The sequence below is a fragment of the Heterodontus francisci genome, chromosome 7, assembly GCF_036365525.1.
Source record: "Heterodontus francisci isolate sHetFra1 chromosome 7, sHetFra1.hap1, whole genome shotgun sequence".
NCBI classification, from domain to species: Eukaryota; Metazoa; Chordata; class Chondrichthyes; order Heterodontiformes; family Heterodontidae; genus Heterodontus; species Heterodontus francisci.
In genome coordinates, this window is record NC_090377.1 from 67,062,627 (window position 1) to 67,087,353 (window position 24,727).

Here is a 24,727-nt window from a genome sequence, read left to right on the forward strand (position 1 = left end):
ACATCATGACCAGATTGATTAGCTTCAGTAAAAAAGTCAATTAAGGCATTGTTGGTCTAAAGGCCATTAATTAGTTCTCTGTGCAGTCTGGGCAACTAAACATGGGAACAGTATTACTGCGCTTGAGATGGTAAGGAGGCAAGCAACAATGATTCTGGCTATAAAAGGTGTGGAAGGTGGGGTTTTCTTTGAAAAAGAGTGTTCATTGTGATCTAATTCAAGTTTTCAAATTAATGAAGGAAATCAATAAAATCAATCCAATGAAATTGTTAATGAAAAAATTTAAATAGTAAAGACTAATTTAAAAATCTAGGGGCTGAATTTTACGCACCCCAAAAGAGCGGGATGGTGGCGGGGGTGGGGGGGGGGGGGGAGGTGGGGTGGTGTAAAATGGAGCAGGAGGCTCCGGGGGCCTTCCCGACCCACTCCCGCCTCCGTTGCCAATTTAGGCAGGGCGGCTGCGGTGAAAAATGGCCTGCCCGCCCAGGCCAATCAAGGCCCTTAAATGGCCACTTAAGGGGCTTTGCCTGCCTCCACACAGATTTTATGCATGACAAGTGAATGTCCTAGACTCGAGAAAAGCCGCCTGACAAAAGCAGGTGACTTTCTGACGGCCTGGGGGGCCCTCATGATCAGGCACCCTGTGCCCGACAGAGGGCTGCCCCTGCTGCCCCAATTACCCCCAACACACGACACGCACCCCTCCCCCCCGTCCTCCAATTTCCTGAGCGATCACCCCCGGAGAGGCAACAAAAACTTATCTTAGGTCCGGGGCTTCCTGACAGGTTCTTCTGTAGGCTCGGCTGCAGTCCCAGCAGTGGCCACTGCTCCCAGTGGCACTGCTGGGACTGAGAGATGCCAGCCCGCTGATTGCCCGGCAACTCTAGTCGGCAGGACTTCCTACCTCAAGTGGGTGGAAGTCCCGCCTCAGACTAATTAAAGCCCAGGGACCTGTGAAATACAGGTCGGATCCCCAGGCCAGGTGGAAGCGGGTTCGCCACCAACTTTTTAGTCGGTGGCCAGCTACCCTCCGCCAAGGATAAAATCCCGGCCGAGGAAGTCAATAAATAAGAAGATAAGTCAGACAGATTATACGCATCACCAAAAGGATAATGTAATCGTGCAATAAGTTACCAGGCAAGGTTTTTCAAGGGGATAATATAAATGATAGCTAAAGGACTGTAAGCAACTTCAGGAATATACACTAAAATAAAAGCAAAATACTGCGGATGCTGGAAATCTGAAATAAAAACAAGAAATGCTGGAAATACTCAGTAGGTCTGGCAGCATCTGTGGAGAGAGAAGCAGAGTTAACGTTTCAGGTCAGTGACCCTTCTTCAGAACTGGCAAATATTAGAAATGTGAAAGGTAAAAAGTGAGTAAAGCGGGGGTGGGGCAAAAGATAACAAAGGAGAAGGTGTAGATAGTACAAGGTCACAGAATAGCTGACCAGAAGGTCATGGAGCAAAGGCAAACAATATGTTAATGGTGTGTTGAAAGACAAAGCATTAGTACAGATAGGGTGTTAACGGAATGAAATTGAACAGCAGCAAGTACAAACATGAAAAAAAAGTGGGTAAGCAAACTGAACAAACCAAGATGAAATAAAATAAAATAAACACACAAAAAATATATAAAAAAGAAAAAATAACTAAAAATAAAAGTAAAATGGGGGGCCCGTCATACTCTGATATTATTGAACTCACTCACTTCCTTCAAGTAAAAGGTGTTGCTATGGGTACCCACATGGGTCCTAGTTATGTCTGTCTTTTTGTGGGATCTGTCAAACAGTCCTTGTTCCAGTCCTACTCAGGCCTCTCTCCCCCAACTCTTTTTCCGGTACACTGATGAACATATCGGTGCCGTTTCCTGCTCCCGCCCCGAACTGGAAAACGTTATCAACTTTGCTTCTAGTTTCCACCCTTCTCTCACCTTTACATGGTCCATCTCTGATACTTCCCTTCCCGTCCTCGACTTCTCTGTCTCCATCTCTGGGGATAGGCTGTCTACTAATATCCATTATAAGCCCACCGACTCCCACAGCTACCTCGACTACACTTCTTCACACCCTACCTCCTGTAAGGATTCCATTCCATTCTCCCAGTTTCTCCGCCTCCGACGCATCTGCTCTGATGATGCTACCTTCCATGACAGCACTTCTGATATGTCTTCCTTTTTCCTCAACTGAGGATTCCCCCCCCCCCCACTGTGGTTGACAGGGCCCTCAATCGTGTCCGGCCCATTTCCCGCACCTCTACCCTCACCCCTTCCCCTCCCTCCCAGAACCGCGACAGGGTTCCCCTTGTCCTCACTTTCCACCCCATCAGTCTCCATATCCGAAGGATCATCCTCCGACATTTCCGCCACCTCCAGCATGATGCCACTACCAAACGCATCTTCCCCTCCCTTCCACTGTCAGCATTCCGAAGGGATTGTTCCCTCCGCGAAACCCTGGTCCACTCCTCCATTACCCTCACCACCTCATCCCCTTCACATGGCACCTTCCCCTGCAATCGCAGGAGGTGTAATACCTGCCCATTTACCTCCTCTCTCCCTACTATCCCAGGCCCCAAACACTCCTTTCAGGTGAAGCAGCAATTTACCTGTACTTCTTTCAATGTAGTATACTGTATTCGCTGCTCACAATGTGGTCTCCTCTACATTGGGTAGACCAAACACAGACTGGGTGACCGCTTTGCGGAACACCTCCGCTCAGTCCGCAAGCAGGACCCCGAGCTTCCGGTTGCTTGCCATTTCAACACTCCCCCCCCCCCCCCACCGCTGTCATGCTCACATCTCTGTCCTGGGATTGCTGCAGTGTTCCAGTGAACATCAACGCAAGCTCGAGGGACAGCATCTCATTTACCGATTAGGCACACTACAGCCTGCCGGACTGAACATTGAGTTCAATAATTTCAGAGCATGACGGGCCCCCCATTTTACTTTTATTTTTAGTTATTTTTTCTTTTTTTTTATGTGTCTATTTTACTTCGTTTCATCTTAGTTTGTTCAGTTTGCTTACCCACTGTTTTTTTCATGTTTGTACTTGCTGCTGTTCAATTTTCAGTCCGTTAACACCCTATATGTACTAATGATTTGTCTTTCAACACACCATTAACATACTGTTTGCCTTTGCTCCATGACCTTCTGGTCAGGTATTCTGTGACCTTGTCCTAGCTACACCTTCTCCTTTGTTATCTTTTGCCGCACCCCCGCTTTACTTGCTTATAACCTTTCACATTTCTAATATTTGCCAGTTCTGAAGAAGGGTCACTGACCTGAAACGTTAACTCTGCTTCTCTCGTTACAGATGCTGCCAGACCTGCTGAGTATTTCCAGCATTTCTTGTTTTTATTTCAAGAATATACACATAGGTTAATAGATTGGGCAGAGATGTCAGAAGAAATTTAAAGCAACAAACTTTTTAAAACATTATTCAGTTAACACATTTTATTTCTTTAAAAGCATTGTTTCACAATACGGGAGATCAAACCTGTTTTACCTTCAGCCAAATTACTTGAGGATGAGGCCTGCCTGTTATCTTACAGGAGAATTTGCCATTCTGCCCTTCTTTGACAATCAGTCGTGTTGGTTTAGTAACAAACTTTGGTGGGCTTTCACCCCAAATACTGGGTCGGTTTTCAATTGATGGAACAGAATATCGACTACAAAGAAAAGAAAGAAAACCATTTTAAATACTTTTACAAGTTAGAACTTTATAAAGAAAATTATTGGAACTCTGAAGTAAAATAGGGACATTGTCCAACCATGGCTAAGACCCAAGTTGCAAAACTTTTGTGATGATAGAAATGTTTTCTGCAGCAATGTAGATAATATTTATGATAGGTATTTTGTTTCAGAATTGTTTCTTTGAGTAGCAAAAGTGCACTGTGGTGAATTTGGAAAGCCCAATGTTATCACAAGTATTAAGGAATTGAGAAACAGATAAGTGTCTTAATCAGCTGTTTAAAATATTCAGTATTTTGCTCGTCTCAGGAAATATCATATCCTAAAATAGCTGCAGGATATTGAGGGGTCGATTTTGATGTAGACTGCAGGTCAATCAGGGCATCCATTCCGCACACCAGATGGGCAAATCAATTTGTTGGCTGGATCTTTTTTAAATAGACAGCCAAAAGTGGAATGGGAGGCTTTTCAGCCATATGTCTGCAACTTTTTGTACAATTTTGATCCCATTAATAGACCATTTATAAGCATAAATGGGCAGCAGCAAGACAAAAGCTGGCCCATTAGTGCTTAAAACAAAACTATAAATAAATCTGCTGAGGAAATTATCTGAAAAAGTTCGAGACAAAGCAAGGGTTTCTAAAAATGGTTAAATTTCTTTGCCAGGATCTGCACAGCAGTAGCAAAAGAAGTCCCACTTGTGTCACTATCCTATATTGATGTTAAACTTGGGGTGGAATTTTATGCTGTCCCCCTCGGTGGGTTTGGAGGCTGGGAGAGCATAAAATCGGGGACCCTGCCACCATCCCACCTTCACCGAAACTTAGTCCAGGGCAGGTAGGACTGTGAACAGTCTTCCAGCCCTGCCACCAACTGAGGGCCTTAACTGGGTAATTAATCCCGAATTGTGGTCGTCTTCCCACCACAGTCGCAATTATCCATGCGGCGGGCTGTCCTGTCACTGCACGGTAAGCCAGCACGAAAAACCGCGCAGGCTGCTTCCCGGCTGCGGGAGGGAGGGGGGGTCCCTCATTCAAAGGCACTTAGTGCTTGCACGAGGGATCCGGCATTGGAAAGTGGGGGTGGCCCGCTGAGGATCAACCCCCGCCCTTGCTGCCAACCCCCTACCCCGCCCACGACCCCCATCCCCTGAGACCCCTCCTGTCCTGACCTACCTTAAGCCTGGTTCCAGCGCCGCTCCTCAGTGTCTGGTCGCTGCAGCTACAGCAGCAGCCACTGCCTCCGCAATTGCACTGCAGCTGCCAGCAGGTCTTCCTGCGATGGGTCCTAAATCCTACGGAAGGCCTGCATTATCAAGTGCCTGAATGGCACCAATTTTGGTGGGCCATCCGTGCAAGAGGTGATGTGGGGATCTTGGCATTGGTTTCTCCCGACGTCGAGACCCCTACTGCCAGCATAAAATTCCACGCTTGGTCTCCAATTTAAAAGGTTTGTGCAGTGGCTGTGAAAATACTAGATTTGAATGTTTGTGCAAATACCACGGGCAGAATCTTCATCTCGAGGTGGAGACGGGTTTGGAAGCGGGCGTGCCAGCAAATTCTTGCTACCAGCTGGTGTGCTGTTCTGCCAGCATGTTCCCACCTCTGGCCTATTTTCAAGTGGGCAGACAATTAGGCTAATTAAAGTGCCAATTGAGGGCACTCTTCGTACACCATCTGGTTCCCTCTCTGCAATGATGGCAGCTGCGGCCACAGTATATTTTGTACCAGTTACAAGTCTTCAGAGGGCACCTCCACCTTGAGGTCCCCACCTACAGCAGCCATGCCCACTTCTTCCTGTGAGGCTGCTGGCCGCCCAGAGCCTCTTAATTGGCTGCCTCCTCGAAAATCTCCTCTAAGTTCCCACCACGGGCACCTCCGGGTTCCCGACCCGAAATTCAGCCCAGCATTGGGATCGGGACCCTGGAACTAAAATTCAGCCCCATATAGTCTGATGATAGACTTTAGAGGCAGTTATCACTGTTGACAAATGCGCCATCTTTAACATGTAAAATGTAAATACAAGCCTGGTTTGCTTTTGTATTGGATGAAATATTAACTGCTTCAATAATTAATACTTAAGCCATTGCCTAAATAGTTTGAGGTATGAGTGAAAATTTGCACTTAGTTCCTATTATTTGGAACATTTAAATTCTGTGAATCATTATTATGTGAGACTTAATAGACAACCAGCAATCTGGCCTATAGTTTTCCTCATGAAAATTATCTTTTTCAAAATGGAGCTAATCAAAATGAGAAAATCTGCTGGACTGGATTTCCCCCAACCTCCTCCAGGCACAGAAGGCAAGATTTCTGCTTGCTGGCTTGAGCCCAGTGTTTCAAATTTCAAGGGTTGAGCCTTATTCATTATTCAAGGTGAGAATCCAATCAGTAAGAGGAGCCCACCTCTGGCAGGGGAAGAAAGATATCCTATTGAAGCAGCAGGATAACCATTGAAGCAACTTTGAAGGAATAAAAGATACCCGAAGATCTGCCTACAAAAGCCTGAGGCATAAAATCAGGTAAAAATTTGAGAACTGAGGATAAGGAGAGGTGCTCATCATTGGGCCTTCCCCCACCAAATGGGAGTTCAAGTGCCTTCTGCCATTTGCCATTGAGTCTTTCTCAATGACTCTACCGTACTCAACTTGGTTCATCCTCCACCATCTTTCCTCTGTGAATCACTTCAATAACATGACCCTCATTTGTTCCATGGTACTGCTTTTGTTTGGTTCCACTACTACCTGTCCCAATATGGCCAGCACATTTCCTGCAATAGCTTCTCGTCCTGCTCTACATGGTTACCTCAGATATGACTCAAGATTCCATATTTGGATCCCTTCTTTTCCATCAAATGCAAGCCATTAGCAAAATCTTTCATTGCCATGGAATCATCCTGTGTGTATGCTAGCAATACCTAGCTCTTTCTCTTCACCATCCTTGGTGCCGTTTTTCTGGGCTTTCTGCAGTTCTTCTGCCGACATTACAGTAATAGGCCGGAGAACCCTTGTGGAAATTCAGCCCCAGAGTATTGAGTGTGCATGTATCAGCAAGCTCAGACAACATAAGTGTGGCTCAAAGTGGACTAATAAACAAATTCTTAATAAAATAAAGAATAGAAAACATACCTCTAAAAATTTTGCAGGGAGAAAAGGAAACGGGATCACTGAGTAACTATGAAAACACACAGAACCAAGTTAAAAGGATGATCAAAGGAGTAATGAAAGAACCAGAAAACAACATAACTGTAGATACAAAATATAACAGTGAGAAATTCTTTCAGTATTTCAATTGTAAGATGGCAGTTAGAGAAGAGGTGAGAATCATAAATGATGCAAACTGGCTTAAAATAGAATATGAACACAGGATAGTAAACATTCTGAATGATTACTTCCCTTTCAGTTATTCACAAGGGAAGGCATGAGTACCTTATCCTTCTCAGGTGAGAGTTAATCCAGGTAAAATCATGACTTTGATGTAATGGAGATAGAAGTTCTAGACAGACTAAAAAGGCTGAAAATCAATAAATCCCCAGGGACAGAGGTTTTTTTTATTCAAAGGGCCTAAAGGAAAATATAGAAGAAGTTAAGTGTTGACAATCATTATTCTGGAGTTCCTGGACACTGGAGAAATACAAGCAGATTGGAAACAGGTCAACATAATGCCCATATGTAAAAGGGATGACCCAGTCGTCCTATTTCAAACTTATGTAAAATAATGGGATTGATTACAGTTTAAAATTGAAGATAATCTGTACAATAATAATTTAATTAGCAGCAGTTAATGTGGATTTATTGAAAAGGGCATGGAGTGTGGGAGAGGCTTCATTGAAAAGAGCGCGGAATGCTGGGACAGGCTTCATTGAAAAGAGCGCGGAGTGCTGGGAGAGGCTATCCTATCCTCTATCCTATCCTCTATCCTAGCCTATCCTTTATCCAAACCTTTATCCTATCCTATCCTCTATGCTATCAGATTCTCTGTTCAGTGGAACGAGATCATTCAAGAAAATCAGGTGTGACATCATAGGCAAGCAGGTAGGTGATTGGTTGGAGAAGAAGCTAACTGCTTGGTGAGTATCTGGTAAGTGGTTAAGGTCTAGTCTAATCCTAATGTTTAAAATAGTAAAGGAACTAATGATAAGCTTAATAAAATATATTTAAAAAAGGAAAATAAAATAAATAATTGAATAAAATAATTAAGTAGTTAATTAAAACACATTAAGGATGGCAGGACAGGTGATGTGTCATTGCTGCAGCATGTGGGAGCTCCTAGATGCCAGAGTGATTCAGGGCAAACACGTCTTTGCTAAGCGTTTGTGGCTCGAAGAGCTTCGGCTCAGAGTCATTGAACGGGAGTCCAAGCTGCAGACACTGCGACACATCAGGAAGGGGGAAAGTTACCTGGACATTTTGTACCAGGAGGCGGTCACACCCCTTAGGATAGGGTCTTCTGATTTGGTCAGTGGTCAGTGACAGGAGAGTATGGCTACAGCTGAGGCAGGTAAGGGGACCCAGAAGGCAGGAGTGCAAGTGCCTCAGCCTTTGCGATTGTCCTACAGGTTTGAGGTTTGGATGAGGGTGGGGGCTGCAAGATGGATGAGCAACCTGATCATGGCACCATGGTACAGGAAGCCATTCAAATGTGGGGAGGAAAAAGGAATGTAGTGGTAGTAGGGGACAGTATAGTTAGGGGGATTGACACGGTTCTCTGCAGCAAAGAGCGACAGTCCAGACGGTTGTGTTGCCTGCCCAGTGCCAGGGTTCGGGACATCTGCTCAGGGCTGGAGAGGAACTTACAGTGGGGGGCGGAGAATCCAGTAGTCATGGTCCATGTAGGTACCAATGACATAGGCAGGACAAGAAAATAGGTTCTGCATAGTCAGTATGAGGAACTAGGCATCAAATTAAGAAGCAGAACCTCAGAGGTAATAATCCCTGGTGTGGTAGAAATGGGTTCCAGTTCATGGGGCACTGGTACCAGTACTGGGGAAAGTGGTGGCTGTACCGTTGGGACGGTATACACCTGAACCGTGCTGGGGCTGGTGTTCTAGTGAGCTGCATAACTAGGGAAGTAGAGAGGGTTTTGAACTGAATAGTGGGGGCAAGGGATCAAATTTGGGAAGATATGATAAATCAAGGAGTTGAGACAAGGCAAAATAGAGAGGTATTAATATGGAAAATGATAAACACACTGTGACAGGAAGGGACAGAGCGTACAATTCTAAGAATAGATCAACAGATAAGGCTAGAGGTTACAAAAATAATAAGAGAACAAAACTAAAGGTTCTGTATCTGAATGCACGTGGCATTCGAAACAAAACAGATGAACTGAGAACGCAAATAGCCATTACAAAGACATGGCTGCAGGATGGCATAGATTGGGTCCTGAATATTGAAGGGTACATGGCATTTAGGAAGGATAGGAAGCTAGGAAAAGGTGGAGGGGTAGCTCTATTAATTAATGATGATATTAGCGCAATAGCGAGGGATGACCTCAGTTCAGGAAACCAGGATGTAGAAGCATTTTGGGTAGAGATGAGAAATCATAAACGCAAGAAGTCACTGGTGGGAGTGGTGTACAGGCCATCTAACATTAATCACACTGTAGGACGGGGTATAAAAGAAGAAATAATGACATCTTTTCAGAAAGTTACAGTGAGAATTATGGGGAATTTTAACCTACATATCGACTGGAAAAATCAGATGGGCAGAGATAGCCTAGATGAGGAGTACATGGAATGTTTTTGAGATAATTTCTTGGAACAGTACCTTCTAGAGCCAACCAGAGAGTAGGCTATACTAGACCTGGTATTGTGCAATGAGATAGGATTAATTAATGACCTCATATTAAGGCGCCCCTAAGTAGCAGCGATCATAATATGATTGAATTTTACATTCAGCTTGAGGGAGAGAAGAGTGGATCCAAGACTAGTATTTTAAACTTAAATAAGGGCAATTATGAGGGCATGAAAGCAGAGCTAGCTAAAGTGAACTGGTAAATCAGGTTAAGGGACAGGTCAATAGCGATGCAGTGGCAGATATTTAAAGGGATATTTCAGAATATACAGAATAGATACATTTCAACAAGAAAGAAAAATTCCAAGGGTGGGACCCACCATCCATGGTTAACTAAAACAGTTAAAGATAGTATCAAACTTCAAGAAAAAGCATCTAATCGTGCAAAGATGGGAGGCAGGTCTAAAGATTGGACAGAATATAAAAAAAGCAAAGAATGACTAAAAGATTTATAAGGAAGATAAAATTAGAGTACAAGAAAAAGCTAGCTAGAAATATAAAAACAAATAGTAAGAGTTTCTATAGATACTTAAAAAAAAGTGAGCATTGGTCCTATAGAAAATGAGTCTGGGGAATTAATAATGGATAATAAGGAGATGGCAGATGAATTGAACAGGTATTTTGCATCGGTCTTCACTATTGAGGATACAAGTAACATCCCAGAATTCGCTGTAAGTCAGGAAATGGAAGGGAGGGAGGAACTCAAGAAAATTACAATCACCAGGGAAGTGGTATTGAACAAATTGTTGGAGCTGCAGGCTGACAAGTCCCTGGGTCCTGATGGACTTCATCCTCGGGTATTAAAAAAAGTGGCTAGTGAGATAGTTGATGCATTCATTTTAATCTTCCAAAATTCCCTAGATTTGGGGAAGGTTCCATTAGATTGGAAAATTACGAAAGTAACTCCTTTATTCAAAAATGGAGTGAGACAGAAAGCAGGAAACTACAGGCCAGTTAGCTTAACTTCTGTCTTAGGGAAAATGTTAGAAGCTATTATTAAAGATATTATAGCAGGGCATTTAGAAAAATTCAAGGTAATCATGCAGAGTCAACATGATTTTGTGAAAGGGAAATCGTGTTTAACCAATTTATTGGAGTTCTTTGAAGAAGTAACATGTTCTATGGATAAAGGGGAACCAGTGTATGTATTATACGTAGATTTCCAGAAGGAATTTGGTAAGGTACCACATCAAATGTTATTGCAGAAAATAAAAGCTCACGGTGTAAGGGTAAAATATTGGCATGGAAAGAAGATTAGCTAGCTAACAGGAAACAGAGAGTTGGCATAAATGGATCATTTTCTGGTTGGCAAGATATAATGAGCAGTGTGCAACAGGGATCTGTGCTGGAGCCTCAACTTTTTACAGTTTATATAAATGACTTAGATGAGAGGGACCGAAGGTATGGTTGCTAAATTTGCTGATGGCACAAAGATAGGTAGGAAAGTAAGTTGTGAAGAGGACATAAGGGCACTACAAAGGGATATAGATAGGTTAAGTGAGTGGGCAAACATCTGGCAAATAGAGTATAATGTGGGAAAGTAGGAAATTGTTCACTTTGGCAGGAAGAATTTAAAAAATGCATATTATCTAAATGGTGGGAGATTGCAGAGCTCTGAGATGCAGAGGGATCTAGGCGTCCTAGTGCGTGAATCGCAAATGGTTAGTATGCAGGTACAGCACGTAATTAGGAAAGCTAATAGAATGTTATGGTTTATCGTGAGGGGAATTGAATACAAAAGTAGGGAGATTATGCTTCAGCTATACAGGGCATTGGTGAGACCACATCTGGAGTACTGTGTACAGTACTGGTCTCCTTATTTAAGGAAGGATGTAAATGCATTGGAGGCAGTACAGAGAAGGTTTATTAGACCAATACCTTGAATGGGCAGACTGTCTTATGAGGCAAGATTGGACAGGCTAGGCTTGTATCCACTGGAATTTAGAAGAGTAAGAGGCGACTTGATTGAAACATATAAGATCCTGATGGGTCTTAACAGGGTGGATTTGAAAAGGATGTTTCCCCTTGTGGGAGAATCTAGAAGTAGGGGTCACAGTTTAAAAATAAGGGGTCACCCATTTAAGACAGAGATGAGGAGAAATTATTTCTCTCAGAGGGTCGCGAGTCTTTGGAATTCTCTTCCTCAAAACGTGGTGGAAGCAGAGTCTTTGAATATTTTTAAGGCAGAGGTAAATAGATTCTTGATAAGCAAAGGGACGAAAGGTTATTGGGGTAGGTGGAAATGTGGAGTAAACTCTCTCGCTCTCGCACGCGCTCTCTCTCGCTCTCGCGCGCTCTTTCTCTCGCACGTGCTCTCTCTCTCGCGCACGCTCTCTCTCTCGCTCTCGCCCATTTAAGACAGAGATGAGGAGAAATCTTTTCTCTCAGAGGGTCGCGAGTCTTTGGAATTCTCTTCCTCAAAAGACGGTGGAAGCAGAGTCTTTGAATATTTTTTAAGGCAGAGGTAAATAGATTCTTGATAAACAAAGGGACGAAAGGTTATTGGGGTAGGTGGAAATGCGGAGTAAACAGTTCAGCCATGGACTTATTGAATGGCGGAGCAGGCTCGAGGGGTTGATTCTGCTCCTAATTTGTATGTTCGTTTGTTCGTATTCAGAAGAGGAAAATCCTGCCTGACCAACTTCCTGGAACTCTTAGAAGAAATGACATCCCAAGTGGATTGTGGTAAACCCTGGCATGGTCTTCACTGGACTTCAAGAAGGTACTCGACAAAGTTGCATACCAAAGGCTGTTAACTAAGCGCTAAACTATGGAGATTCAGGGTAACTCCTGGTTATAGATAAGAAATTGGGTGAACAGCATAAAATATTGGTTAGAAGAGTTCTGTCAAGTTGCAAGGAAGTACTTAATGGGGTGCCCAAGGGATCATTACAAATTTACATGAATGACTTGGTCTCAGAAACGCAATTTTCCAAATTTCCAGGAGATACCAAACTGGGGCGGGCAATGTAACTGGAAGCAGCAGCTCAGAAATTACAGAATGTACTGCACAAGATGTGTAAATGTGCAGAAAAATTGGAGATTAAATTAAACACAAACAACTGGAAAGCATTACACAAAGGGAGGAAAAATGAGTGACAGAGGTATGAAATAGCTACGAACAAAGCTTACAGGAGTCTTAGTAGACACAATGCTCAAAATGAGCAACCAATGTACAGCAGCAAGCAACAAAGTCAATAGAATCCTAAGCTATATAGCCAGTACAGTAGAATACAAGTCAAATCATGTTCAAACTATGCAGTGATCTGTTCAGACTACACCTTGAGTACTGTGTACATTCCTGGTCACTGAGACACGAGGGAGGCATTCAAGCCTAGGAGGCAATGCAAACAAAGTCACAAGGATGGTCTTCAAGTTTAGAGGTCTCAGTTACAAGGAAATAAAGAAACGTGGGTTCTTCAGCCTTCAAAGGAGGTGTTTGATGGGTTATCTTATATACGTCTAGAAGACTGTAAATACTATGGAAAAGTTAAGCCTGGAAGATTACTTTAAATAAAATTGCAAGAGTAGGACAGGTTTCCGTTTGTAAAAGACAAATTTCTAATTGAAATGAGGAATTGTTTTCTTCACACAATACATTGAATGGATTCCCTGATTGAGTAGTGGAGGTGAAAATCCTGGAATCACTTAATAACTGATTGAACTGCGATGAGTAGGCCTTAGGTTCATTCTGAATTGATGAGCTGAATGGCCTTCTTCATCCATAAGTAGCTTGTAAACCATGACTATGGCTGTTATGAGCAAAGGATTAAATGACTGGAAAAAATAATGGAAGGTGTACGATGTAAAGAGGTTACTGTTCTGTTAGACTACAGCAGTTAGATGTATCGGGAGAAATTGCATGATATCTTTGCCACCTGCTCAATGGACTAGGTAGAAATCATGGCTCATCAGCTCTCGCTGGCTCAAGTATGGTAAATGGACTGGGGGATCTTGAGTGCCTATTCACATGGTTTCTGCCAGGTGGGTAGGGTTGAGATCAATTTCCAAACTTCTACATCCAACTTTATTGCAAAAAAATTAATTGACATGTTATTAAATAAGCATATTACCTGGAAGTGCTGGTGTTTGAAGGCCACCCGTATTTGCTGCCAGTATCCTCTGTAATATAAAAAAGTACAATTCATAAAGTTCATATTTGCAAAAGTAAGGTTTTCTGAGCACTTGGTTGTGTGTTACTTTACACAATGACAGTCTGTGGAGTCACACATTCCTATCATATGCTACTAACAGGTTGAGGCATACTGAGGCATGGGATGTATGAGTTGCCAATGCACCCATATGCTGGACCAAACACATAAATATGCATGAAGTTTTGTGTGGGTTTGCTGCATGTCACCCAATATCCGTTTCTACAGAAATGATGATATTGGTTCATCAATATTAAGCCAAACGTTCTTTTGCAAACTTAATCAAAAAATTCTAGTGTCATAGTGAAGATGAAAAATCAATGCATCAGCAAACTCTTACTCTAACTACAAAAAATACATTAATTAGAATAAATACAGAAAATAATGCATTTGAATTACTATTTTGACATAGTAGATCTCAAGCTTCTGTTGCCAGCTGCCCTTAGTTACAAAAGAAATTGGGTGACCAAGAGTGGAAAATGGTAGGAGATCTGTTCCACTAGAATTCTGTCCACTTTGCGTCCTGATGTCATTGCTGGGTGATGGGATAACTGAAGGTGGAAGCAACTGTTTCATTTAAATATTAATTTGGAAGTGTGTTTGTCCTGCACACCATTTCCTGCTGCAGGAGGTCAGATCTAAATCATGCCCATGTGAAATAATCATTGAGTGTTGCTGGACAGTGATAAGTAACAAAGGGAAATAGAAAAAACCTACTGATACTAAGGGAAGTTGTAGTGGATTATAATCCTAGGCTTTTTTTGGGGGCTATCCTGGAATCAGGTGTACTTCTCAGATGATCACTCTCAACTTAAGGTTGAGAAAGACACTTGAATGGGTCTGAAGGATTGATCGAACTCTCCCCAAAGGAAAGGAACCAGCTGAGAATATTACCATCCTCCAGTAGCCTTTTTAAAAAGTTTCAGCCAGATTATAATAACCCGGATATTATCAGGGTCCGGGAATCTCTCCTCAGTAATGTATCTCCCCATCAAACGGTGTACGGAGATGGGTTCATGAGTTAGCATTACAGGAGACTATGTGTGACAATATAAATTCTAATTTATATAGACGTTTATTAAAGAACTGAATATTGAAATCACAGTTGGTAAGACAGTCAATCGCAACATTAATAGTTCTAGGAAAAGATAGAAAGTACAATCTTGTTTTTAGTAGAGAATCCAATTTTTAAATCTAAATATTGTTACAATTATTAAAGTAACATTTGCCTTAAATCCCCGAGTAGAAGACTATAGAGTAAACGAGATAACTCTGTCCCAGTTAAGGAGAAAACTATCATGCCTCACTCCAATAGTTGTACCTTTATCATAAGAGACGTTGGAGCCAAGTCCAACTAATCTAAAGATTCAATGTACGCTTCCGATATTTATACTGTTTCTCAAGTTGCATAACTAATTTATTATGTATGAGGGTGTTACCTCAATTAGTAAGTAAGTAAGTTCATCCCCATTTATTTCCCAAATAATGCTGTATAATTGTTAATTTCTAGGTAAGGTCCATCCTCTTTGATTCCTAAGAAAGGTTGTATAACTACTAATTTCTAGGTAAGGTCCATCCTCTTTGATTCCTAAGAAAGCCAAACTGTGAGCTTCGTGATGGTCAATTTCTCATTAGTCTGTTTGAAGATTATAATTCAGCTTTTGGGCTTGCTTAGCTTTGTCAGAAATCCAGTTGACTGGTTTAGAACTATCAGCATAAAACCATCTTATCAACTATTACACTTTGGTAGCTTTTGTGACAGTTTGCAAAACTACATTATCAATGTTTTACCCTTTGATGAAGTTCGTGACTTTGGAGCGAGTCCCTCTTATCAGAAGCTGCCTTTTATGCTTCTGAGATGAGGCAAACTCTTTAACACAGAGCCATATCCATTAAGTACTATAGAGATGTACTTTTTAATCTTTTAGGAAGATGAACTCTTTTTTAATTTTTTAAGCCCTCATTCATAGGGAAATAACTTTTAATCTTATAACCTTTCATTATGGCCGGGTTCCTTCACAAAGTGAATTTCAGACATATCTTAATAGTTTTTCTTTATCATTACTGGCACCACTGAGTTTCCTAGGTACAGAAGAACATAAGAACATAAGAAATAGGAGCAGGAGTAGGCCATTTGGCCCCTCAAACCTGTCCCACCATTCAATAAGATCATGGCTGATTTGCCCTAGATCTCAACTCCTCTTTCGTGCCAGCTCCTCATAGCCCTCAACTCCTCGATATTTCAAAAATCTATCTACCTCCTCTTTCAATGATCTAACCTCCACAACCTTCTGGGGTAGAGAATTCCAGACATTCACTGTCCTCTGAGAGAAGAAGTTCCTTTGCATCTCAGTTTTACGAGTGTCCCCTTATTCTGTGACTATGTCCCCTAGTTCAAGATACCCCCATAGTGGAAACATCATTTCAACATCTACCCTGTCAAGCCCCCTCAAAATCTTGTATGTTTCAATAAGATCACCCCTCATTCTTCTAAATTCTAATGAATAAAGGCCTAACCTATTTAGCAAGGCTCCTTAGACAGCACCGTCAAAACCCGTGACCTCTACCACCTAGAAGCACAAGGGCAGCAGATGCATGAGAACACCACCACCTGCAAGTTCCCCTCCAAGCCACACACCATCCTGACTTGGAACTATATCATCGTTCCTTCACTGTCGCTGAGTCAAAATCCTGGAACTCCCTTCTGAACAGCACTGTAGGTGTACCTACCCCTCATGGACTGCAGCAATTCAAGAAGGCAGCTCACCACCACCTTCTCAAGGGCAATTAGGGATGGGCAATAAATGCTGGCCTAGCCAGAAACCCAGGAACGAATTAAAAAAAGGCCGGAGCAGCATCATGAACGCCACCCCAGTACCCTAGTAAGTGGGCTTTGGTTCGCAGGACCAGTCAGGCAGGCTCCAGCAAGGTTGGGCAGTGGTGATTGGTGGGGGCGAGGGGAGGGGTGGGATTGTTTGCACAGGGGAGGCCTTTGGCACTGGAGGGTGCCCGACATGGGCCATAGGGTGCCCGGTCTGGAGCTCTCCAGGGTTTACCTGGCGGTCTCAATACGTGGAGGAGGGAAGAGGCCCTTAATTGGGGAATGCCATCTCCTTGCCCTTCCACCCAATTTTTTAATGTCTCCCGCCTCTCCGCCCACTCCCTAAGGCTCCGAAAAATCCCATGGAGAACAGATCCAATGGCAATACTAAGATATATGAATGCCTGGCTAGCTATATAGCTGGATGCTTCCTCAGAAGCATTCCAATCACAATATATTCTGCTTTTAGTGATATTGAATGAAATTAGGAATAATAAGGAGATCAACAGCCAGCACACCCTGATTGGCTGCATCTGCCAAGATGTCACCAACAACTTCTGCAGGGTCTAGCACACCTACCTGGCAATGAATGGGGAACTGTGATCATAGAGCCTGGGTCAGCAGATAGCCTGATTGAGAATTGTGCCAGGACTTCTGAAGCAACCACATGAAGAAAGGACAAAGAAAAAACTTGCATTCGTATCATAGATCCAAGATCCACACCTTAGATTTGAGCAAAAAAATCTAGGCTGACACTTCTGTACAGTACTGTCAGATGGGACTTTAATCCAAGGCATCGCTGCCTTCAAAAAGATCTCACGACACTTTTTAAAGAAAGATGGGGAAGTTTTCCCAATGTCCTTCATCATTTATCAACCACCACTGCCAAACCTAATTAAAATTGTCACTTGGAAAAATGACAGCTATCAGAATTATAATTATATTCATTTTCAAACTACTCTTCCCTCACATGATTTTCTATTGACACATCACTTCAATAGTGTTAAATCTGTAAACAATTTCTTCTGTCGCTTTACTTACTTCAGTGTTTGAAAAATGTCATGAACTCACAGTTAAGGCAATAACTAGGGGCTAGAAATATCCCCTGCCCCACCCCCCAAAAAACATTTTTGTATACCAGCGATACAAATAGGGAAGCAGATGTCCTGGTTTGGGATGAGCGGAAATCAACTAATCAGGGCTCCCCTCCTGTTATCTACCTGGTGACTCCTGCAAGATGTTAGGTCTCACAAATTCATTATTTCTGTCAAGTTTACAGTCAACAACCACCCACCCTCACTCCCACCCCCTCACACCCAAACCCAATCTCGCTTCGTCTGTTCCCCTATTTCCATGTGTGAACACCATTGTAAATGTTTTACATTAATAAGTAAATGTAAACTGTTGTTCAGAAGTGACTGATTCAGTGCCATTAATCTGCCAACAGAGGGCACTACAAAAGCAGATAGAAAACTAGAGATTGGAACTGTGATAAATCTGTGAGGTGTGTGTGCTCAAAGAAGGGAACAGCACAATGGAAATGTTGTGAACATGAGTGAAGTTACACTTTTAAATCCTATGATTATAGTTTAAATTTATTTTCCAAAGACCACATTTTATTGGTATTAATAGGAAACTAATCCATATGAATAATTATGTTAATTAATACACATCAATTGTATTTATTTGTTATTCATTTGTTCTACTTTTCTTATACCATCCATTGTGAAGGTAAAGGAAAATCCCAAGGCGTTTTATAAGTATATTAAGGGCAAGAGGATAACCAGGGAAAGAGTAGGACCCATAAGGACCAAAGTGGCAATCTGTGTGTGGAGCCGGAGGACATAGGTGAGGTTTAAAATGATTACTTTTCATCTGTGTTCGCTATGGAGAAGGACAATGTAGGTGTAGAGAGCAGGGAGGGGGATTGTGATATACTTGAACATATTAGCATTGAAAGGGAGGAAGTATTAGTGGTTTTAGCGGGCTTAAAAGTGGATAAATCCCCAGGCCCAGACGAGATGTATCCCAGGCTGTTATGTGAGGCAAGGGAGGAGATTGCAGGGGCTCTGACACAAATTTTGAAATCCTCTTTGGCCACAGGAGAAGTGTCAGCGAATGTGGTACCATTATTCAAGAAGGGTAGTAGGGATAAACCAGGTAATTACAGGCCAGTGAGTCTAACATCAGTGGTAGAGAACCTGTTGGAAAAAATTCTGAGGGACAGGATTAATCTCAACTTGGAGAGGCAGGGATTAATCAAGGATAGTCAGCATGTCTTTGTCAGGGAGAGAGCATGTCTAACAAATTTGATTAAATTTTTTGAGGAGGTGACTGGATATGCAGATGAGGGTAAAGCAGTTGATGTAGTCTACATGGACCTCAGTACGGCTTTTGATAAGGTCTCGCATGGGAGATTGGTGAAGAAGATAAGAGCCCATGGGATCCAGGGCAATTTGGCAAATTGGATCCAAAATTAGCTTAGTGAATGGAGGCAGAGGGTGATGGTCGAGGGTTTTTTTTGCGATTGGAAGCCTGTGACCAGTGGTGTACCACAGGGATTGGTGCTGGAACCCTTGCTGTTTGTAGTGTACATTAATGATTTAGATGTGAATATACGAGGGATGATAAGTAAGTTTGCAGATGACACGGAAATTGGTGGTGTCGTAAATAGTGAGGAGGAAAGCCTTAGATTACAGGATGATATAGATGGGCTGGTGAGATGGGAACAGCAGTGGCAAATGGAATTTAATCTTGAGAAGTGTGAGCTGATGCATTTTAGGAGGACTAACGAGGCAAGGGAATATACAATGGACAGTAGAACCCTAAGAAGTACAGAGGGTCAGAGGGACCTTGGGGTACCTGTCCATAGATCACTGAAAGCAGCAGCACAGGTAGATAAGGTGGTTAGGAAGGCATATGTGATACTTACCTTTATTAGCCGAGGCACAGAATATAAGAGCAGGGAGGTTATGATGGAGCTGTATAAAACGCTAGTTAGGCCACAGCTGGAGTACTGTGTACAGTTCTGATCGCCACACTATAGGAAGGATGTGATTGTACTGGAGAGGGTGCAGAGGAGATTCACCAGGATGTTGCCTGGGCTGGAGCATTTCAGCTATGAAGAGAGACTGGAAAGGCTAGGGTTGTTTTCCTTAGACAGAGAAGGATGAGGGGGGATCTGATTGAGGTAAACAAAATTATGAGGGGCATAGATAGGGTAGATAGGAAGAAACTTTTTCCCTTAGCAGAGGTATCAATAACCATAGATTTAAGGTAAGGGGCAGGAGGTTTAGCGGGGATTTGAGGAAATTTTTTTTCACTCAGAGCATGGTTAGAATCTGGAACGTACTGCCTGAAGGGGTGGTAGAGGCAGGAACCTGCACAACATTTAAGAAGTATTTAGATGAGCACTCGAAATGCCATAGCATACAAGGCTACGGGCCAAGTGCTGGAAAATGGGATTAGAATAGATAGGCTCGATGGCTGGCGTGGAAACAGTGGGCCGAAGGGCCTGTTTATGTGCTGTATAACTCTACGACTCTATAATGTTTAATGGCACTTATAAAAGATAAAAATTTCAGGATAGCTTGTTTTAATCAATCTATTTTTTTGCAGTGGTCACCCAAATTGAGTTTATAACTTTCTCTCAGTGAGAAAGCACCAGCCTTACAGCGCACATGATATCAGTAATTCACATTTTTGGAAATGGTGTCCATGACATCACTGGTCTACTGCTCTGATCCAAGCTCCATTCTGCAGTTTAAAAGTGTCTTCTTTAACTTTTAATATTTACATGTTATTAACTTGACATTTTTTTTTTTAATTGAAAATACAGGGCATATTTTGGACTGAATTTATAAATGCAAAATAGATTTATCACATTGTACATGAATGTACATTAGTTTTCCACATAGAGACATAGAGTCATTATGACACAGAAGGAAGCAATTCAGCCTTTCGAGCCCATGCCGGTATCTGTGGAGTATTGCAGTCAGCCCCATTTCCCCGCTCTATCCCCGTTGCCCTGCAAGTTTATTTCTCGCAAGTGCCCATCCAATTTATTTTTGAAATCATTGATCGTCTCCACTTCCACCACCCTCATCGGCAGTCAGTTTCAGGTCACTACCACTCGCTACATAAAAAAGTTCTTCCTCGCATCCCCCTGCATCTCTTGTCCAAAACCAAAATCTACATCCCTAGCTCGTGGGAACAGCTTTTCTTTGTCGCTCTTATCTAAACCTGGTCATAATCTTGTACACCTCTAACAAATCTCCCTTCAATCTCCTTTGCTCCAAGGAAAACAAGCCCAGCTTCTTCATCCTAACCTTGTAGCTAAATTCCCACATCCCTGGTATGATTCTGGTAAATCTCCTCTCAAGGACCCTCACATCCTTCCTAAAGTATGGTGACCAGAAATGGATGCAATACTCTAGTTGATGACTAACCAGAGCTTTATAAAGGTTCAGCATAACTTCCCTGTTTTTGTACTCAATACCTCTATTTATGAAGCCCAAGATCCCATTATGCTTTGCTCACTACTACTCTCTCATTATGTCCTGCCACCTTCAAAGATCTATGCACATGAACTCCCAGGTCCCTCTGTTTCTGCACACTCTTTAGAACCTTGCCATTAAGTCTATACTGCCTCTCCCTATCCCCTCTGCCAAAATGCATCACTTCACACTTCTCAGTATTAAATTCTATCCGCCACTTGTCTATCCATTCTGCTAGCCTATCTATGTCCTATTGTAATTGATTGGTATCATCCTCATTGTTTGCCACACCTCGAAGTTTGGTATCATGGGCAAATTTTGAAATCTTATATGGTAGAAAGAAGATGTACATTTTGAAATTGCAAAAGACACTGGTTCAGAATTTACTGGAGCAGGGAATCTCAAAGTCATCCCTATTCCTGCACCCTTCAGTTCAAAAATATTTTGCCTGCAAAGTTGCTGGAAGTGGAAGCTGATAATGGCATAGCAAGAGCAAAAGGGCATCTGAGGCCTTGGTGAACAATGGAAACAACATTTAGGCCCAATTTTAACTTACTCAAAACCCATTCACTTATACAGGGTTGCCCAATTTTAACCCTGTGTATGGGAATGGATTTTGAGTAAGTTAAAATTGGGCCCATTGTATCACCTTAAACAATGAGATTTAAGGATTGAGAACTAAACAGTGGAAGGCCTGAGAAGGAGAGTGAATTAGAGACAATCAGAAAAAGAGAGAGGGAAAGAAAGAAAGATGGAATTAAGAGAGGGAGAAAAAAAAGATAGGAAAAGTATACGACAATTTAAAAATCTCCAACAACAATTCACTACCTGAAGGAATGAGATGCTACATTCTGAATTGTTCACTTTCCACACTAGAGAAGTTGAATGGCAGTCATTAACAATTATCTTGTCATTAAAAAGGTACTTACACTGTTAATTACTGGACCTAATTTCTTGTTGTGAGTTTCATGGGCAATACTGTGCAAATGCAACAACATCATGAAACTGATGGGGAGATTAAGTGCGAGAAGCTAGTGCAATGCGAATGGAGGAGCGGTACAAATTGTCCAACAACTTGTGGTGATTTGCAATTCACGAGGTATCTCTGCCTCATCACAAATTGCTGGCCGATTTGCAGATTAATAATGGTGTGTCCTTCACACATTATTATATTTTAGGAAAATTCTGGGCATTCAGTACTCATTGCATGAAATGGTAACTCCTGAAAATTGGTCAACTTTCAGTGATCCAGGTCACACATTCCCAGCAGCAGGCACCATGGATTATTAGACAGTATCACACTCATTCAGTATCCAGCAGGAAATTCTAGAAATGTGCATCTGAAATCCCGTCTTTGGTCACTGAGCTACTAACCCTGAATAAGTACCATTTCTTTTTATTATATTGGATTTCAGGATTTTTTGTTAGAGTTTTGGAATCACATTCTTCAATTTAGTGTGTTTGTCCATGGAAATTAAAACAACTACATTCATTAATAGCAGCTTCAAGCTTTCTGAAGATAGAACAAAAGGCCTTTGATGTAGCTGTATCTCCATTGAGCAGTAGGATTTATTCTCAAAAGCCTGTTCAGCCATCCAGATATAGCAAATATCCTCTGAAAATATTACATCCACAGTTTTCAACATGCTACTTATGGCGGTGTAACAACATTGCTCCAAGTAAGCCAAATTCGAACTGGTCTCACCATGAAGTCAACCTGGAGCTTTTAAAAGTACATTGAAACCATTTTGAATAACTTGTGTGAACTATGCAATTTCAGGGTAACATATTCTCACTATAACATGGCAGCAATTGTGTGTTACACAGAGTTAACATTGAAAATACCTATCAAAGTGCCACATATAGGAGTAACACATATTACAGGTCCTTATAATGAGTTTTCAATCGAGTTTTCAACATCATACTAAATTTAATATAGAACTAGTAAATCTCATATGGAAGCTATGACATTTCACACAGATGGACAGGACCAAATTGAAGTTTTCAAGTCAAGCAAGATGATTGAAGTGGGGAGGGGTCGAAGGACAATATTTTCTGAGTGGCAGGACTGTCATTTACCTAAGAGGCTAATGGCTGGGATTCCTGTGCATTCAGTTAGGAAATATCATATAAGGTTTGTCAAGTAATGTTATGTTTACAGTGCCAGCTCCATGTGCACTACATTTTGAATCGTGAGACCACTCACTGTTTTCAAGATGATAGATAGAAAGACATATAGAAAGATAGATCATTTATGTAGAAACCATATTAGTTTCCATTACCAATACATACTATGCATATTTCAGATTTCAAAAAAGGATAATTTTTACTATCTGACTGTATTAAGTATAATGTAAGTGAATAAGAAATCCCTCACTCACAAACATCATAATATTGATCTGTAGTTCTGAAACCAATTTACATAATGGCCCAGATACTGTAGTCAGCGGTGAACAAACCACTCCAACCGTTCATTACACTTACAAGAGCTCACAAAATTTCCGTGGGCTTTTTGCACAAATCTAAAACAGTGCAGCACCCTCTACTGGGGATCTAGGACCTGTGTGAACAGGGAAAGCAATTATGTATCTCCTTAACCAATCAGATTGAAGATTGCTTATCTATGCATGTAGATGCTGAACCAAGACATGTTAGAATAATTAATTCAATGCCAAATCATGTACAGAAAGCAAAATAAAGAGGGAAAGAAAGGTGGAATTATGAGAGAAAGAGAGAAATAAAAGAGGCAGAAAAGACAAAGCAAATGAAATGTTTCTAAAAAATTTCCAACAATAATTAAAACCTGAAGGATGAGATGGCACACTTGTAAAGGTTAATTTTCAGAGCTAAAGAAGTTGTTCGGCAGTAATTAAGACTTATCAGTGAATGGTGATGGGTAATTAAACAATAAACTGGAGGAGGAGACTCCACAAATATGCAATGAAACATAGGTATAATAGGCTTAATTAGGTAGAATTTAGATATAATTAATACATTATACCTTTTAGAATTAAATATTGAATAAATGGTCAGTTTTCAAGATTCACTAAAATTCCCTTTTAAGAGCTGGGTTAAAAATCTATAACCATCCCTCTTATATTAGAATGTGAACCAGAAACACCTTTTAAGTTTAAAAAATCCATTCCAAGGTCTTCGCTAACAATGGGATTAGATGATGAAACACACTGGGACATCTTATGTGAAGTCAGTACTGATAACTATAAACTTAATTAGTTGATAGTGTTAGTGATATAGACAGACTGACTCAAAAGGATGGTACAAGGTATCATAAAAAGACAATTACAGGTGGTAAATTACAAAATGAAATGGTACTTACAAAAACAGATGCCAAGTAAACCCATTTGTAAACATTTTGGCCAGATAAAAGCTCACAACTTCAAGAGAAGGGAATTTCCAACAAATACATTAAGTGGAAATGGTAGCGGGAATGATATTACCATATATGGATCTCAAAAGCAGGAAAAACACACACAGAAAAGTAACACCTACATTATAAAAGATGAGATGACAGATTAGAAACAGTGTAAACATGAAAATTTTGAATCAAAAAAACAGAAGTATTGAATTCCTCATCAATGCTTCTCAACCTATGGTACTCGGAGAATTTAAGGTAAAAGTTTACTTTGTTTTGATGGATATTCTAAGATATTTTGCTGTAACATTGTCAAGGTTAAACTTTTGGATTCTATTTTAGAAATAAGATTATGTTTTATATCTCTTAGTAATCTTTGATATTGTAGTATACTTAGCCACTTAA

General features: G+C 41.4%; 1 protein-coding gene across 10 annotated transcripts in view; it reads right to left on the minus strand.

Annotated features, from left to right (window-relative positions):
- LOC137372031 (myosin light chain kinase, smooth muscle-like) overlaps positions 1–24,727 on the minus strand; it is a 433,121-nt gene that overhangs the window by 252,465 nt on the left and 155,929 nt on the right. For all 10 annotated transcript variants that reach the window (XM_068035330.1, XM_068035322.1, XM_068035326.1 and 7 more), the window contains 2 exons: positions 13,555–13,603; positions 3,503–3,665 (listed from right to left, as the gene is read on the minus strand). In XM_068035330.1, coding sequence (XP_067891431.1) covers positions 3,503–3,665; positions 13,555–13,603 — 212 coding nt within the window. The remainder of the gene's footprint in view (positions 1–3,502; positions 3,666–13,554; positions 13,604–24,727) is intronic.